General features: G+C 52.8%; 1 protein-coding gene and 1 pseudogene across 3 annotated transcripts in view; one reads left to right on the forward strand and one right to left on the reverse strand.

Annotated features, from left to right (window-relative positions):
• The window catches only part of LMNA (lamin A/C), a 43,611-nt gene extending 34,495 nt beyond the window's left edge, over positions 1–9,116 (forward strand). For 2 of the 3 annotated variants that reach the window (XM_044757756.2, XM_014836993.3), the window contains 11 exons: positions 2,342–2,498; positions 3,676–3,801; positions 3,986–4,156; positions 4,356–4,481; positions 5,010–5,230; positions 5,323–5,545; positions 6,004–6,111; positions 6,219–6,338; positions 6,774–6,863; positions 7,629–7,898; positions 8,180–9,116. In XM_044757756.2, the coding sequence (XP_044613691.2) occupies positions 2,342–2,498; positions 3,676–3,801; positions 3,986–4,156; positions 4,356–4,481; positions 5,010–5,230; positions 5,323–5,545; positions 6,004–6,111; positions 6,219–6,338; positions 6,774–6,863; positions 7,629–7,898; positions 8,180–8,203 (1,636 nt within the window). In that variant the 3' untranslated portion in view covers positions 8,204–9,116. The remainder of the gene's footprint in view (positions 1–2,341; positions 2,499–3,675; positions 3,802–3,985; positions 4,157–4,355; positions 4,482–5,009; positions 5,231–5,322; positions 5,546–6,003; positions 6,112–6,218; positions 6,339–6,773; positions 6,864–7,628; positions 7,899–8,179) is intronic. The other variant, XM_070497644.1, reaches the window with a different exon arrangement.
• A 2,627-nt stretch (positions 9,117–11,743) lies between these two features.
• On the reverse strand, positions 11,744–12,226 carry LOC106828534 (NADH dehydrogenase [ubiquinone] 1 alpha subcomplex subunit 1 pseudogene; annotated as a pseudogene).
• Between the last annotated feature and the right edge of the window lie 4,023 nt (positions 12,227–16,249).

The following is a 16,249-nucleotide window of genomic DNA, read 5'->3' on the forward strand; positions in this document are numbered from 1 at the left end:
GTCAGACTGAAGGAGAAACTCCTGGAGTTGTCAGACTGTAAGCTCCCGGAGGGCAAGGACATGCGCCCTGTTTTCCTCAGTCAGCGTCAGCCTGGCGCTGCCATGGGAAGGCTAGTTCCAAGGAGAACTCCTGGAGTTCCTCTCCTGGTGTCTGAGGAGGCCAGGGAAGCAGGACTGGGGAAGAGATGCCCTTGAGATGTCTCCTGAAGGCATCGCATCGCTCCTTCCTGCTTCTCCCAGCTCAGGCTGGCTGGGTCGGGGGAGCCCTCTTCCTCCTCTGGCTTCTCCGTCCTCCAGACCTGTGGCTGAGAAAGGCAGTGAGGTGGACGAGAGGAGGAGTCCTGATCTGCAGCCAGAATTGACTGTGACCCCATCCCTGCTGCTGCTTGTAGTGCTTGACACCAGGCCATTCACCTTCCTCTTCTGTGCCTCAGTTTCCTCATGTGTAAGAGGAGGAAGTGAGCTGAACCCACTCTAAGCTCCTAGTTCTCTAAGTTCCGAGGGCCTCCTGGTGCCGGCCAGCTGCAGCCGTTAGCCTGCGGGGTAGGGAGGCCTCTTCTGGGAAGCCCCTGCCAGCCTTGGAGTCGGCCCAAGGAGCTCGGAATCTAAGTCGGCCGCGTCGCTTCACTTTACCAGCGGTTTTTCTTCTTTTTCTCTCCTCCCTCTGCAGCCGCCTCAGCTTCGGAAAAGTTCTGAAGTCATGGAAAGTTGGGGCTGTGCTCCCAGCCAGGGGCTGGGCCGGATGGCAGCCAAAACCTGAGCTGGGTTTTGACTTTATTTTTAGCTTTTCTGGCTGAGACGGAGGAGGGGAGACATCCTCCAGTTCTGGAAGGGCCTCTTTTCACAGGAGACAGACACTGTTGCATTAAACAGCTTGTTCTGAGGTGTGGCCAGAAGCCTGGACAGAGCAAGCACGCAGGCTGGGGCGCTGCCTCCAGGTCTTCCGGTCCTGCCCCTGCCCTTGTGGGCGGCACTCGGGGGAGCCCAGTTGGAGGGGAGGTGACTCCTGTTTGGAATCTCCTAAGCTGGTGGCAAGAGAACACAGCCTTGGGCGGCCCCTCCCTCCAGAGCTTCCTCTAGTCTAGTCTTCTCCATCCCGCGTCACAGTGAATCGTTGGGTCTTTTGGAGCTTAGGGCTTCTGTGGCAGGAGAAAAATCTTGGCAGGGCCACTTTTTTCCTTTTCAGGATGGATTTTTCCCCCCGTCCACATTTGGTTTTCCTTCATTCCTTCTGCCGTGGTGGGCTCTGTGCTTAAGGGTTGATGAGTTACAGACAGCAGCCAGGACCAGGCCCCTTGGATCTTTCCCTCCACTCCCTGGTCTGCTGCTTTCTCTCACCCTATAGTGGTGAAGGGATCTTAACATCTGGAAAGTTCTTGGGTGACCTGGAGGTTTTTAAGAAAACAGAACTCCTCTGTTTCTCTAGTTCACTATCCAGCAAAAAGAATCAGGGGCCCAGAAAGGGGAGGGAGGTGGCAGAGGGAACCCCTGTTGGGTTGATTCTAGCTAAAGCTTTACCCAGTTTGAGGAGTGAGGAGGTTCAAGGCTGGAGCCCAGATGGACCCGGAGGCCACATCTGGAGCCTGATGCTGAGGCTGTGGTTAACGGGTGGACTCAGCCTTCTCTCAGGCTCTGACAAGACCCAGAGGGAGTGAGGCTGGAACCCCCGTGCTCTGCCCAGATCAGGGACCTGGACCAGGTCTGAGAAAGGGGAGGGTCAATCCTGTGCCTGGTTGTCCTCATCCCAGGTCTCCCTGAGCTTTAACAAGACTCCCTCCCCACAGTCCCCAGTGTGTAAAAGGGACTAGGAGAGGTGACCAACATTTTGGGGGCTCAAACTGAGAAGCATTAGGGATGCATGGACCCCAGGGCTGGGAGCCTGGCTGTCTGGGTCCCCACAAAGAGAGAGGCTTGGCTGAATGGCAGGTGGGTGGAGTCAAAGAGGAGAAGGTTAAAGCCCTGCGTGGGCAGGGGCAGGAGACAAAGGTGGCCCTGTCTCTTTGGGAAGGAATGGGAGGGGAAAGAGGGAAAAGCATTCATCTCCTGGGATCCAGCTTTGCCCTTGGCCCCAGGCACGTTCCTGAGCACTGAGTCATGGGAAGGGTGGAGAAGCAGGAAGTGGGTTTTGGGGACTTTGGGGGAAGTGGGAGTCCAGCCCCAGAGGCAAACAATGCAAAGAACCTAAAGCCAAGGATGCCCCCTCCTGGCAGGTTGAGGGACAGCAGTGCCAGGCCCCAGACTGACCTCCAGGGAAGCAACTTGCCTATCTCCCTGGGAGACCTGGTTTTCTCTAGGGACACGGACTCCTCCTCTTAAACCCACTCTTCTCTCTCTTCTTTAGCAATACCAAGAAGGAGGGAGACCTGATGGCCGCGCAGGCCCGGCTCAAGGACCTGGAAGCTCTGCTCAACTCCAAGGAGGCAGCGCTGAGCACTGCTCTCAGCGAGAAGCGCACCCTGGAGGGCGAGCTGCACGATCTGCGGGGGCAGGTGGCCAAGGTGAGGCCACCTTCCAGGGCCCGCCCATGACGCCACCTGACACACACACCCTGGCCCCAGACAAATGCACACTCACTCTTCCACCCCAGTCGCCTTCAGGAGGTGTCTGGTCTGACCTGTCGTCACGTGGCATCAGAGCCATGTGCCTGTCCTAGCATCATTTCACCCATCCAGACCATATTTCATCTTCCTTTGCTGCCTGTGGTATCTCGCACAGTGAATTTAAAATAATCCACAAGTCATTGCCACTGAACTCACGTTATAAGCTAGGGAACAGAATCAAAGAAGCCAGCTTGTTCCCAATGTCACAGCCTCATCTGCTCATGGCAGGGCCAGGACTAGAGTCAATTGGCAAGCTTCCCTCCTGGGCCCTCTCCCCTCCCAGGTCCTGCCACTGCAGCACACTGTGGAGAGACCGGGAGATGCCAGCAGGTTGACTACAAACCTAAGGCTGGACCATTCCCCTCCCAGGTCTCCGACCTCCAGCTCCACCCTCCCCCCAGCCCTTCCCAGTCGCACTGGCCAGCCTCTACTTTGGAAGATGAGAATCTAAGGAAGGTGCTCCCCTGCTCAAACTTCTTCAGAGCTTCTTTTTTGTGGCAGATAAGGGCATCTCTTCATGATCCAACCCCTGCCTTCCAGTCTAGCCACCTCTCCCATCACTCCACTCGCCGACCCTGTCCTTCAGGCTTCAGCGGTACTGATCCTCCTGAAGATCCTGAAGAACACATGTGTGCCTTCAGACCGCTGGGCCTTTGCACTTGCTCTTCTCTGCCCTGTGGTTACAACAGTGTCCCTCCCCAGACCCCACTACCTGTCCCTCAGGTCTCAGCCTCTTGCAGAGGCCTTCCCAGAACCCCCTGAGCCACCCCAGGCACACTTTAGTTCCCTCCCTCATGTTTCCTCTATACTTGGGACTACCTCCTTCATAGCAATTGGCAGGTTGTGCCAGAGAGGGAGGGTGCTATCTTTTTTTCTTAGCACAGTACCGACCTAGAGTAGTTCCTGTGAGTGAGTAGGTATCATCACCTCTGTGGGCATCCAAGGCTCTCATCACTCCCCTGGACCTGGTTCCGCACATGTAAAGGGGTGCGCTGGGAACAGCCCATTGCTCAGCTTCCTTCCAGCTCTGATGCTCTGTGACCCCTCTCCCTGACCTCTGCCCCTTTTCTGTCAGCTTGAGGCAGCCCTGGGTGAGGCCAAGAAGCAACTTCAGGATGAGATGCTGCGGCGGGTGGATGCTGAGAACAGGCTGCAGACCCTGAAGGAGGAACTGGACTTCCAGAAGAACATCTACAGCGAGGTGGGGATTGTGCCCTGCAGGCCAGAGGACTGGGGCTGGGTGGTGACAGACACCAGAGTTGGGGCTGGTGAAAGTGGGGCTGACAGTGGCTCATGGGGTTAGGACTGGGCAGGAAGCTCAGCCACCTGGGTCTTGGCCTCTGAGGATTAGTTCTGATTTCGGTTTCTGTGTCCCACTCTTCCAGGAGCTGCGTGAGACCAAGCGCCGCCATGAGACCCGGCTGGTGGAGATCGACAACGGCAAACAGCGCGAGTTTGAGAGCCGGCTGGCGGATGCCCTGCAGGAGCTGCGGGCCCAGCACGAGGACCAGGTGGAACAGTACAAGAAGGAGCTGGAGAAGACCTATTCTGCCAAGGTGCCTGCTCTTCCCCGGCTCCCTCGCTGCCTCTGCCCCCAGCATCCCTACCCCTACCCACCCTGGAATGTTCCGGGGGGATCAGGCAGATGGTGGTGGGGAGCTCAGGGTGCTCAGGACCTGAAGCTGCAACAATGGTGGCCTTCTCAGTTCCCTCCCTCTCGGTCTTGCAGCCCTAACCCTGTGTCCTCCCCTCCAGCTGGATAACGCCAGGCAGGCAGCTGAGAGGAACAGCAACCTGGTGGGGGCTGCCCACGAGGAGCTGCAGCAGTCCCGCATTCGCATCGACAGCCTCTCGGCCCAGCTCAGCCAGCTCCAGAAGCAGGTGAGGCCCCACCCCTTCTGTCACTGGGCAATAGTCTGGGCAAGACGTAAGGTGGAAGGAGGGGGTGGGGGCTTCCTGAGGAGGGGAGGCGGGGAGTGAGGAGTGAAACATGCCCCCAGGACCACAGACTGAGTAAGGGACCTAGCATTTGGAGTCAGATGACATGTTGGCTATTGCAGGACTGCCTCTCATCTGGCCGGTATTACCTTCACTTCTCAGAGCCTTGGTTTCCCATTTGAAAATGGAGATCATTTTTATCCTCCCTAACTCACAGATCTGCCACGACACGCAACGTGAGGTGTTAAAAGCATCAGTATTATTCTAGCAGGCTGTGCCATTTGTGACAGGAGGAAATAGGTTCTAGCCTCAGAATTAGAGATTTCAGTTAGATATTGGGAAGGACTTCCTAGTTGCTAGCCAAGGCGATGTTGAGGAGGGTGGCTGAGTGTCCCCCACGCCATCCACAATCCTCCCTCTCCATACTCGGGGCCCTCGGGAGTTTACCAGACCCCTGCCTCCCTCACCCAGCTGGCAGCCAAGGAGGCGAAGCTGCGGGACCTGGAAGACTCGCTGGCCCGCGAGCGGGACACCAGCCGGCGGCTGCTGGCAGAGAAGGAGCGGGAGATGGCGGAAATGCGGGCAAGGATGCAGCAGCAGCTGGACGAGTACCAGGAGCTGCTAGACATCAAGCTGGCACTGGACATGGAGATCCACGCCTACCGCAAGCTCCTGGAGGGCGAGGAGGAGAGGTGGGCTGGGGAGGAGTCCGGGAGGGGCTGGCGACCACCTCTGGCCCGCAACCGGCCTTGACCAGGCCCCCCACCTTGTCTCCCCTCCCCAGGCTGCGCCTGTCCCCCAGCCCCACCTCGCAGCGTAGCCGTGGCCGTGCCTCCTCCCACTCGTCCCAGACTCAGGGTGGGAGCAGCATCACCAAAAAGCGCAAGCTGGATTCCACCGAGAGCCGCAGCAGCTTCTCACAGCACGCGCGCACCAGCGGGCGCGTGGCAGTGGAGGAGGTGGACGAGGAGGGCAAGTTTGTGCGGCTGCGCAACAAGTCCAATGAGGTAGGCCCCCCGGTCAGGTCAAAGGGAATACGGCCAGGTTAGGGAGAAAAGCTGAAAGGTGAAGGGATAGTTTGGAGAGAAGAGTGTTCCTCTACTCAGAGGCAGACCCGGGTGAGTGTGTGTCTCCTCCACACTCTAGTTCCGCCCTGGCTCCAGGACTCATTGCAGGCTGTGAGACCCTAGGCAAATTACCTCTCAGAGCATTAGTTTCCTAGTCTGTAAAATGGGGATGAATAATGGTCCCCAACTCTTTGAGTTGTTGGGAAGATGAAAGTATCAAATGTGTCCGGCACAGCATAAGTGCCCACGGATCGTAGCTGTTATCCTTGAGGGAGAGGGCAGGGAGGGGGAGTGGAGGGAGAGGCCTCTGGTTGCGGTCTGCCTGAGCCCTTGAGCAAGACAAACCCAAGAGCCTGAAGGAGCCTCCCCCACCTTCACCTTCCCTCCTTTCCTGGCAGGACCAGTCCATGGGCAATTGGCAGATCAAGCGCCAGAATGGAGATGATCCCTTGCTGACCTACCGCTTCCCACCAAAGTTCACCCTGAAGGCTGGGCAGGTGGTGACGGTGAGTGGCAGGGTGTTTGGGACTCTGGGGCGGCCTTGAGTGGGGATGGGTTGGCCTGAGGATGGGAACGTTGGAGTGAATGCCCTTCTCTATTCCTCCCTCCCCAGATCTGGGCTGCAGGAGCTGGGGCCACCCACAGCCCCCCTAGTGACTTGGTGTGGAAGGCGCAGAACACCTGGGGTTGCGGAAACAGCCTGCGCACGGCTCTTATCAACTCCACTGGGGAAGTGAGTATGCTGCAGGCTGGCCTCTTGCTTGACAAGGCTCCCCTGGGGGCCAAAATTGGAGCCGGCTGCCCCCAACCCCAGGAAGCCAATTCAAGGCCACCTACCCCTAGCTCGCCAGGGCAGTCCCAGGCCCCAACTCTCCACCCAGTGGGCAGACCACAAGATGCCTCCCCCAGCAGCATGAGGAGTGGAAATTAGACAGCGAGGATTGTTAAAGGCAGACCATAATCCTACCCAGAGAGCTTGACAGTGTCCCTCTGGGGTAGAAACAAGTTCTTTAGCTCCAACACCACAGAGGACAGAGAAAGCAGCAGGCTGGACAAAGGGCTGGCCACCAGAAAGGTTCTTAGGTGGTCACTGTGGGTGGATATGCTGCACACCCCTCCCCTGCCCCTGGCCCCCTAACCCTTGGGCCTGGTCCCGTGTCCCTGGCAGGAGGTGGCCATGCGCAAGCTGGTGCGCTCAGTGACTGTGGTCGAGGATGACGAGGATGAGGATGGAGATGATCTGATCCATCACCACCACGTGAGTGGCAGCCGTCGCTGAGGCCAAGCCCACCCTGGGGCACCCAGCCAGGCCTGGGGACAGCCTCTCCCCGGCTTTGCCATGCCAAAGATCTTTTCATTAAAGAATGTTTTGGAACTTCACTCGCTGCCCTGGCTTTTCTTCTCTCTCCTCCCTATACCTTGAACAGGGAACCCACGTGTCTGGGTGCCCTACTCTGGTAAGGAAAGGAGTGGGCACTTTCTGATGCCATGGAGTATTCCTATGGGAGCAGTGGACAAGGGTCTGGATTTGTCTCCCGGGAAGGGGAAGGGAGGACAGATGTGGGGCACCCAGCCCTGCCTCTCTCCCCCCATTTCTGTTGCATGCACTTTCTTTCTTGTCCCTTCCCCATTCCTCTTGCATGCACGTCTTCTCATGTCCCCCATTTTTCCGGCAAGAATCTTCTCTCTCATTCCTGCCCTCCCCAATTTATTTTGCATGCCTGCTGCCCTACAAGCTTGCCTGCTCTCTCTTAAACTTCGAGTAGCTAGGACAGAATCAAAGCCACAGTTCCAGTGCGCTGTCCCCAAGTCTTCCTGACCCTTCTCCCCTTTCATATCTTACTGCCCACCCCCCAGCCCCAGCCTCCCAGGCCCTATCACCCATCCACCCTCTGGTTCCTTGAGGATGGAACCCCACCATCCTGCCTGGTGGCTGGGAGTCTGCAGGAGCGAGCCTGGGTGTTAGGCCTGAGTGGTCAGTCCCAGGCTCGCCGTCCCGCCTGAGCCTTGTCTCCCTCCTCAGGGCTCCCACTGCAGCAGCTCGGGGGACCCCGCTGAGTACAACCTGCGCTCACGCACCGTGCTGTGTGGGACGTGTGGGCAGCCTGCCGACAAGGCGTCTGCCAGCAGCTCGGGAGCCCAGGTGGGCGGATCCATCTCCTCTGGATCTTCTGCCTCCAGTGTCACAGTCACTCGCAGCTACCGCAGTGTGGGGGGCAGTGGGGGTGGCAGCTTCGGGGACAACCTGGTCACCCGCTCCTACCTCCTGGGCAACTCCAGCCCCCGAACCCAGGTGAGTTGTCCCTTTGCCTCCACACTCTACAAACAGAGGACCCTGGTCCTTGAGGGTTAGGACAAGGTGGCCTTGTTGGGGGGAGAGCCTTCTCTTCCGCAGCCCGGGGGAGTGGGACCCTCCTCCCCGCAGCCCAATATCCTAGACAGTCCACCCCTGCGTCCTGCCCCTCCCGTCTGAGCCCCAGACTGGAGGGCAGGGGCAGGCTGAGGGTCAGGGGAGGGAACATGCGGAGCCAGGCACTGCCACTCACACCTCTGCCCTTCTCTCTTCTCTCTTAGAACCAGAACTGCAGCATCATGTAATCTGGGACCTGCCAGGCAGGGGTTGGGGCTGAGGCCTCAGGCTTCCTCCTCACCTCATGCCCACCCCCACCCCGCACCTCATGGGAGGGGGCCTGAAGCCAAAGAAAAATACCCCTTTGTTTTTTTCTTCTATGTTTTGTTTTTTTTTCTAAGAGAAGTTATTTTCTACAGTGGTTTTATACTGAAGGAAAAACACAAGCAAAAAAAAAAAAAAAAGCTTCTATCTCAGTCTCCCCCTCCTTTCCCCTGCTTCCAGGGAACTCCATATCTGCCTTAAAACCAAAGAGGGCTTCCTCCAGGAGCCAAGGGAAAGGGATGCTTTTACAGAGCCTAGTTTCTGCCTTTCTGCCCTGCCTGCTGCCCGCACCCCGGGGACCCTGTGACATGGTGCCTGAGAGGCAGGTGTGGAGTCTTCTCTGCCAGCCTCCGAGGGAGGAGGGCTGAGCCAGGCCCCCGCGCTGGTCCCCCGTCCTCCCACTACACCTGGCTGAGACTCCTCAGCCTGCCCTGCCCCCAGTCCCACCCCTGCCCCAGCCCCGGGGTGACTTGACTCCCAGGTACCAGCTGCGCTTGCTTTTTCTGTATTTTATTTAGACAAGAGATGGGAATGAGGTGGGAGGTAGAAGAAGGGGGAAGAAAGGTTAGTTGGAGCCTACCTTCACCCAGCTTTCGAGCTGGGGGTGGGCTCTGCCCAGTCACTGGAGGGCCAGGTCAAGTGGGTGCAGAGGAGGAGGGAGAGGGAGGTCCAGTAGAAAGGGTGAGAGCCTGCTGGGGCCCATCCCAGAGGAGCAGGGTGAGCAGGGGTGGAGGGTGTGTGGCAGCGGTTTTTGGCAAACACTAAAGAGCCCCTTGCCTCCCCGTTTCCCGTCTGCACCCCTCTCTCCTTCCCGAATCAATACACTAGTTGTTTCTATCCCTGTCTACTGTGGTGTCTGTCTTTGTTGGTGGGCGTCACCGTGTGTTCCGAGGGCCAGAGACACACACAGATGTCGTGGTCACTCGCATCCTCATGCTCATGGCTGCCCAGCCTCGCCCCTGCTCTGGGGGAGACGAGACAAAGCCCTCAGAGCACTCCAGGTCCACATCTGGCCACCTGGTGGTGGCTGATGGGAGAGGCTTTGACATGACCAATGTGTGCCCACGGCAGGGCTCTCTCCTTGTGATGTCCCTCGGAGAGGTAGAGCCGGAAGGGGGGCATTTCCTTCTTCACTTCTTCATCCAACCAGCACTTATCGAAGGCCTTCTACATGCTGGACCCTGAGCTTGGCATGAGTACTAAGACATACGACACGGACCCAGTCTGAGGGTGGTGACATCTCAGGACCTGGGGCAAGGATAAATGGTGGGGAGGGAGCAGAAGCTAGTGAGGGCAGCAGCATAGGAGTGGGACTGACTTTGCAAGCAAGCAGTTGGTGTCCCTTTGTGCCACACTCTGCTCAGCTCGGAGATAGGGAAATGAGCAAGACAATATGTTCAGAGTCCTCAGGGGATGTGCACTCCTGTGGGGGTCTGAAAACGTGGACTGCTGTGGCCAGAGGGACGTGTCAGGCAGAGTGGGAGCCTCAGAGAGGGAAACGGCTGATAATCCGGGAGAATGAGGAGCCCAGACTGAGGGAAAGGGCCCCAAACAGGAAAAATGAGCTACAGAAACCAACCCGTCTCTGGCCCTTTATAGATTCCAAAACATCTTTGCACTATTTCATTTGACCCTCACACCGTCTTGAGAGGTGGATATTGTCCCTTTGCCCCTGGAAATGGGGCTCAGACTTAACTTGCCCAAGGCCACATAGCTAGTAGGTGGCAGAGATCCCAAGGTGGCTGCACACCTCTGCGCCTGTGACATCATGTTCAGCTTCTGAACAAAAAATAGTGATGATAAAGTATGTTTATGTTCCTGGGGGGCAGAGGAGTGGAGCCTACAGTCAAAAGTCAGTGAGAAAAAGAGCACGTCTGGGATTATAGGAAACCAGATTGGAAAAGGCAAAATGGTGAGAGGAGAGAAGCCTCGGAAGTCATGCTGGAAACCCCTAATATCCCCTGGACTGAGACCGGGGGCCTCTGGGAAAGGGATGCTGAGAGGAGAGGGTGTGGGCTGGAGGAAGAGGTCCTTGCCTGGGGTGGGCAGCTTCGAAGAGGGAAACTCTTCCTCTCCCAGCCCAGGGAGAAAGCACCGCGGGCCCCAGTGGGAATGGGGTCTTGACCTGCAGCGAACGAGTCCCATGAGGGCCAAGTGCACTTCCCAAGCCGGGCACCTGGGGGCGCCAGAGCCCTACCCACGGCCGCCAAGTCGTCCGCGCACCCTGGGCTGGGGTCTCTCGCAGCTCAGCTGAACCGGGTGGATGGCGCGGGCTCTGAACACAGGAGGCCGTGCGGGCACTGTGGCCGGGGGAACACCAGCAGGAGCAGGAGAGGTCCCTGCTCTTGAGGAGGGCTGAGACGCGTAAGGCAAGTCCGCAACAACTGCGGCAAAACAGCCTTGCGGTGGAATTGGTGGCCCCGGACTCGCGCAGCTAGAGCGTCTGCACGTGTGGTTGCCTCACATGATGCTCGCAACACAACTCGGCGCTCAGCAGGCCGGGTATTTAAAAACAAAAAATTTTCTGTTAGAATGTAACGCATACTGTGTAGTAAACCTAAAAACACGGCTAAGTACAGAGAAGAAAAAAAAAAAAGTCATCGGTTTTCAGTTACCCAGAAGCAACCACTTCTTTCCAGATTTTTTTCCTGAGCATGTACTTCACATAGTTAAGATCTCACTAGGTCTTAAATTTTGATTCTGCTTTTCGCAGTTAGCATGCATAAGCACTTTCCAATGTTGTTTCAAAGTCTATAAACATTCTTTTAAAATAACATTGATTCTTTTTCTGTTTGTTCATGTAATACTTGGCCATTACAGAGAGGGTAGAAAAAGAAAAAGAAAAAAATACTAATCATCTGTACTTCCACTACTCAGCAATAACTGCTATGAACATTATGGTGGGAGGCCTTCAAGCATTTTTTGTTTCAATTTTCCTTTTTTTTTTTTTTTGAAGATTAGCCCTGAGCTAACATCTGCTGCCAATCCTCCTCTTTTTGCTGAGGAAGACTGGCCCTGAGCTACCATCCGTGCCCATCTTACTCTACTTTATATGTGGGACACCTGCCACAACATGGCTTGACAAGCTCTGAACAGGGAACCGCCAGCTGCCAAAGCAGAACGGGTGAACTTAACCACTGTGCCACCCAGCCGGCCCATTCAATTTTCAAATATATACATATATTTATAATTTTCTGCTGGCTGTTACAAATAACGCTTCCTGGAATATACAACTTTGCACACATCTGTGGGCATTTCCATGAAATAAATTCCAGGAAGAGTACTAGCTGAGTCAAAGGTCAACACATCATAAAGGCCAATGATAAAATTCCCAAGCGTTATCCAGAGAAATTGGACCCTTCCCGTTCTCGGCAAACAGGGAGCTCACGTCTCCCCAAACTCCACCCAACACCAGGAGTTTTGTCGGTTTTGATCTTTGTCAACTTGATGGGAAGACAATTATAGTTCACTACTGTTTCAAAGTCCTTTCTTTTTTTTTCCGTTTTCTTTTTATTAGGTGCTACATAATACACTGCATAATCTTCTAGCAGGGGTAGATGAGCATAACTAAATTATTTTTCATCAACCAGGAAAATGCTTCCTTAATCACTGTTCTCCAGACCCTTTGACACATAGTAACTATTAACTCCAGAGACACACCTATTTCTTTCCATCAAACTGCACTAAAATGAATAATGGGCAACGCTTTTTTCCTTGCCCCCGTTAGTGAACCTGTGGATTCGCTCAGTAGCCACTCCAGGGATGAGCAAGCACACGGCCATGACTACCATACCAGGGAGAATCTTGAACCACATGGCTGGACGCTTACCTGGGCCCTTAAAGTGCATTTCTTTGATGAGAAGTTGAAATTCTTTTTCATTCACGTGTATTGGTTATTTGCATTTCTTCTGGTGTGAATAACAGGTTTCTATTCTTTTTGCTCATTTTTTTATTGGCAAAATTATCTTTTTCATATTGGTTCTTAAGATTAAGGGAGAAAGCTCTCCCTCCCGATTGTATCTATCTATAGCTATTAAACTGTGTGTTTTGCAAAGATTTTATAAGGGATATTTATTATATGAACATTTTTTAATGGCTGAATGTATATACTACACTTCATTTGATCGATCCCCTCTGGCCATTTGGATTAATTCTCAGTTTTATATTGTAAACAATGCTGCAGTGAATACCTTTTCTTTAAATAATTCAGGTAATTTCTTAGGATGGAATCCCGATGATTCCCCTGCTGACTGGTCTTACTTTATTTTATTTATTTATTTATTTTAAAAGACTGGGCCAGCCCCCCCAGAAATAAAACCACACATCTATGGACAGCTTATCTTTGACAAAGGAGCTGAGGGCATACAATGGAGAAAAGAAAGTCTTTTCAACAAATGGTGCTGGGAAAACTGGAAAGCCACATGTAAAAGAATGAAAATTGACCATTCTTTTTCACCATTCACCAAAATAAACTCAAAATGGATCAAAGACCTAAAGGTGAGACCTGAAACCATAAGGCTTCTGGAAGAAAACGTAGGCAGTACAGTCTTTGACATCAGTATTAAAAGGATCTTTTTGGACACCATGCCTTCTCAGAGAAGGGAAACAATAGAAAGAATAAACAAATGGGACTTCATCAGACTAAAGAGCTTCTTCAAGGCAAATGAAAACAGGATTGAAACAAAAAAACAACCCACTAACTGGGAAAAAATATTTGCAAGTCATATATCTGACAAAGGCTTAATATCCATAATATATAAAGAACTCTCGCAACTCAACAACAAAACATCAAACAACCCAATCAAAAAATGGGCTGGAGACATGAACAGACATTTCTCCAAAGAAGATATACTGATGGCCAATAGGCACATGAAAAGATGCTCATCATCGCTGATCATCAGGGAAATGCAAATCAAAACTACACTAAGATATCACCTTACACCCGTTAGAATGACAAAAATATCTAAAACTAATAGTAACAAATGTTGGAGAGGTTGTGGAGAGAATGGAACCCTCATACACTGCTGGTGGGAATGCAAACTAGTGCAGCCACTATGGAAAACAGTATGGAGACTCCTCAAAAAATTAAAAATAGAACTACCATACGATCCAGCCATCCCACTACTGGGTATTTATCCAAAGAGCTTGAAGTCAGCAATCCCAAAAGTCCTATGCACCCCAATGTTCATTGCAGCATTATTTACAATAGCCAAGACATGGAAGCAACCTAAGTGCCCATCAACAGATGAATGGATAAAGAAGATGTGGTATATATATACAATGGAATACTACTCAGCTGTAAAACAGAACAAAATCATTCCATTTGCAATAACATGGATGGACCTTGAGGGAATTATGTTAAGTGAAATAAGCCAGCGAGAGAAGGATAATCTGTGTATGACTTCACTCATATGAGGAATTTAAAATTATGGACTAAGAACAGTTTAGTGGATATCAGGGGAAAGGTGGGGTGGGGGGTGGGCACAAAGGGTGAAGTGGTGCACCTACAACACGAATGACAAACATTAATGTACAACTGAAATTTCACAAGATTGTAACCTATCATTAACTCAGTTAATAAAAAAAAAAAAAGACTGGGCCGGCCGCATGGCGGAGTGGTTGAGTTCGCACGCTCTGCTTCGGCAGCCCAGGGTTTCACTGGTTTGACTCCTGGGCGTGGACATGGCACCGCTCATTAGGCCATGTTGAAGTGGCATCCCACATGCCACAACTGGAAGGACCCACAACTAAAAAATATACAACTGTGTACTGGGGGGATTTGGGGAGAAAAAGCAGAAAAAAAAAAGAAGAAGAAGAAGATTGGCAACAGTTGTTAGCTCAGGTGCCAATCTTTAAAGAAAAAATAATAAATAAATAAATAAAAAGATTGGCACCTGAGCTAACATCTGTTGCCAATCTTTTTTTTACTTTCTTCTTCTCCCCAAAGCCCCCCAGTACACAGCTGTATATTCTAGTTGCAGGTCCTTCTGGTTGTGCTACGTGGGACGCCACCTCAACACGGCCTGATGAGTGGTGCTAGGTCTGCGCCCAGGATCTGAACCGGCAAACCCTGGGCCGCTGAAGCAGAGCACAAGAACTTAACCACTCGGCCACGGGGCTGGCCCCTAGTCTTACTTTAAATTCATGACCACACCTCCCTAGTACTGCCTCCCTTACTACTCCTGTCCTAGCCCAGTCACCTCCTTTCTTCAGGTGACTATTTCATACCTTCTCCTCTCTCTTCAAATTTCCCCTCCTCACTCTCAGCTGCTGACCTGCTTCCTTCTTCATCCCCCAAAGACTGCTCTTGTCAAGGTCCCCATGCCCTGTGCATTGCTAACCCAGCGGTCACTTCTCAGTCCTCATCCTCTTTGACCTTGTCCGTCACAGATGATCCCTCTCTGGTCCTTCTCAGCCTACACTGCTGATTCCTCCTCTTCTTCCTGACCTCCGACAGATGCAGTGCCCCAGGGCTCAACTCTTTTCTTTTCTGTCTAAACTTAGGCCCTGACAGACTTCCTCCAGGCTCCTGGCTTTAAATACCATCCATACATTGGTGACTCTCAAGTTATACCTTCAGTTTATTCCTTTGCCCTGAACTCCAGACCTGAATACCCACTTTATGGACTGATGGCATCTCAAAGTTAACATGTCCACAACTGATATTCTGACTCCCCTCCCCCGCCCCACCCCATTGCTCTGCCTATAATCTTCCCCATCTTAGCTAATAACCCTGCTTCTTTTCAGTTGCTCAGGCCAAAAACCCTGGAGTTCCTCCTTAACTCCTCTGATCCTCTCGTACTCTCTCATCCTCTTGTATATTCAATCCATTAGCAAATCCTGTCAGCTCCATCTCTAAACTACATCTGGAATCCAGTCCATTCTTACCACCACCACCACTGCCACCGCCACCACCACCAGCATGTCTTGTCTGGATTATGGCATTCGTTTCCTGACTAGTCTCCTGCCCTTGCTCCATACTGTTTATTCTTCACACAGCAGCAGTATGACCTTTAACAGTTTGGTCATTCCTCTGCTCAAAACCCTCCAGAGCCTTCCCAAAGCACTCAATGTAAAAGCCAAAGTCCCCACAATAGCATGCAAAGCCAGGTATGACAACCCCTCCACCGCATCTCTCACCACTCTCCCTCGTGCCCACTCCTCTCAAGTCACAGTGACCACCTGGATATTCCTAGACTAAACCAAGCACATGCCTGCCTCAGGACATTTGCACTGGTGGTTCCCTCTGCCTGCACCACTTTTCCCATCAAATATCTGCATCCTCATTCCCTCACTTTTTTCAGGTTTCTATTCAAATGTCACCATCTAGTAAAGCCTTCCCCAACCAAATTTTATAAAATAGCATCCTCCTCCCCATCCTGAGCCCTGTCACTTCCGAAACACCCTTCTTGCTTAATTTTTCTCCAGGGCACTTAACACCTCTGGACAGATTTCATTTGTGTATTTGTTCATTTTCTGTCTTCCATGCCAGAACACAGACACCCGAGGGCAGGTATTTGTGTCTGTTTCATTCATGCTGAGTCCCCGGTACCTAGTGCAGTCCCTGACAACCTGGCAGGTACTTTGTAAGTATTTGTAAATGCGTAGACTCAGAAATGGAACCGTTCAGTGTGAGCACTTTTGCAGAAACTGAGACATGCTGCCAAATTGCTTCCAAAAAGATGGAACCAGTTTGCATTTTGACCACTAGGGGGCAGGCTATTAGTCTTCCCATTTTAAGGGCGGCAACTGAGCCCCAGCGAGGAGAGAGGTTTACCTGAAGACACCCAGCTGGCTGGTGCTGGAGCCCAGGACTCCTGACTCCCAGGAAATACTGCGGCAACTCAGAATACTGTGGGGGCACCGAGGAGGGCTTTACGGAGGAAGGGGTCCTTTTGGGGTGGGCGTGGAAGGATGGGAAGAATTTTATCAGGTAGAAAAGAGAAGAAATACTACTCCAGGTAGGAGAT

The sequence above is a fragment of the Equus asinus genome, chromosome 25, assembly GCF_041296235.1.
Source record: "Equus asinus isolate D_3611 breed Donkey chromosome 25, EquAss-T2T_v2, whole genome shotgun sequence".
In the NCBI taxonomy this organism is placed as follows: domain Eukaryota; kingdom Metazoa; phylum Chordata; class Mammalia; order Perissodactyla; family Equidae; genus Equus; species Equus asinus.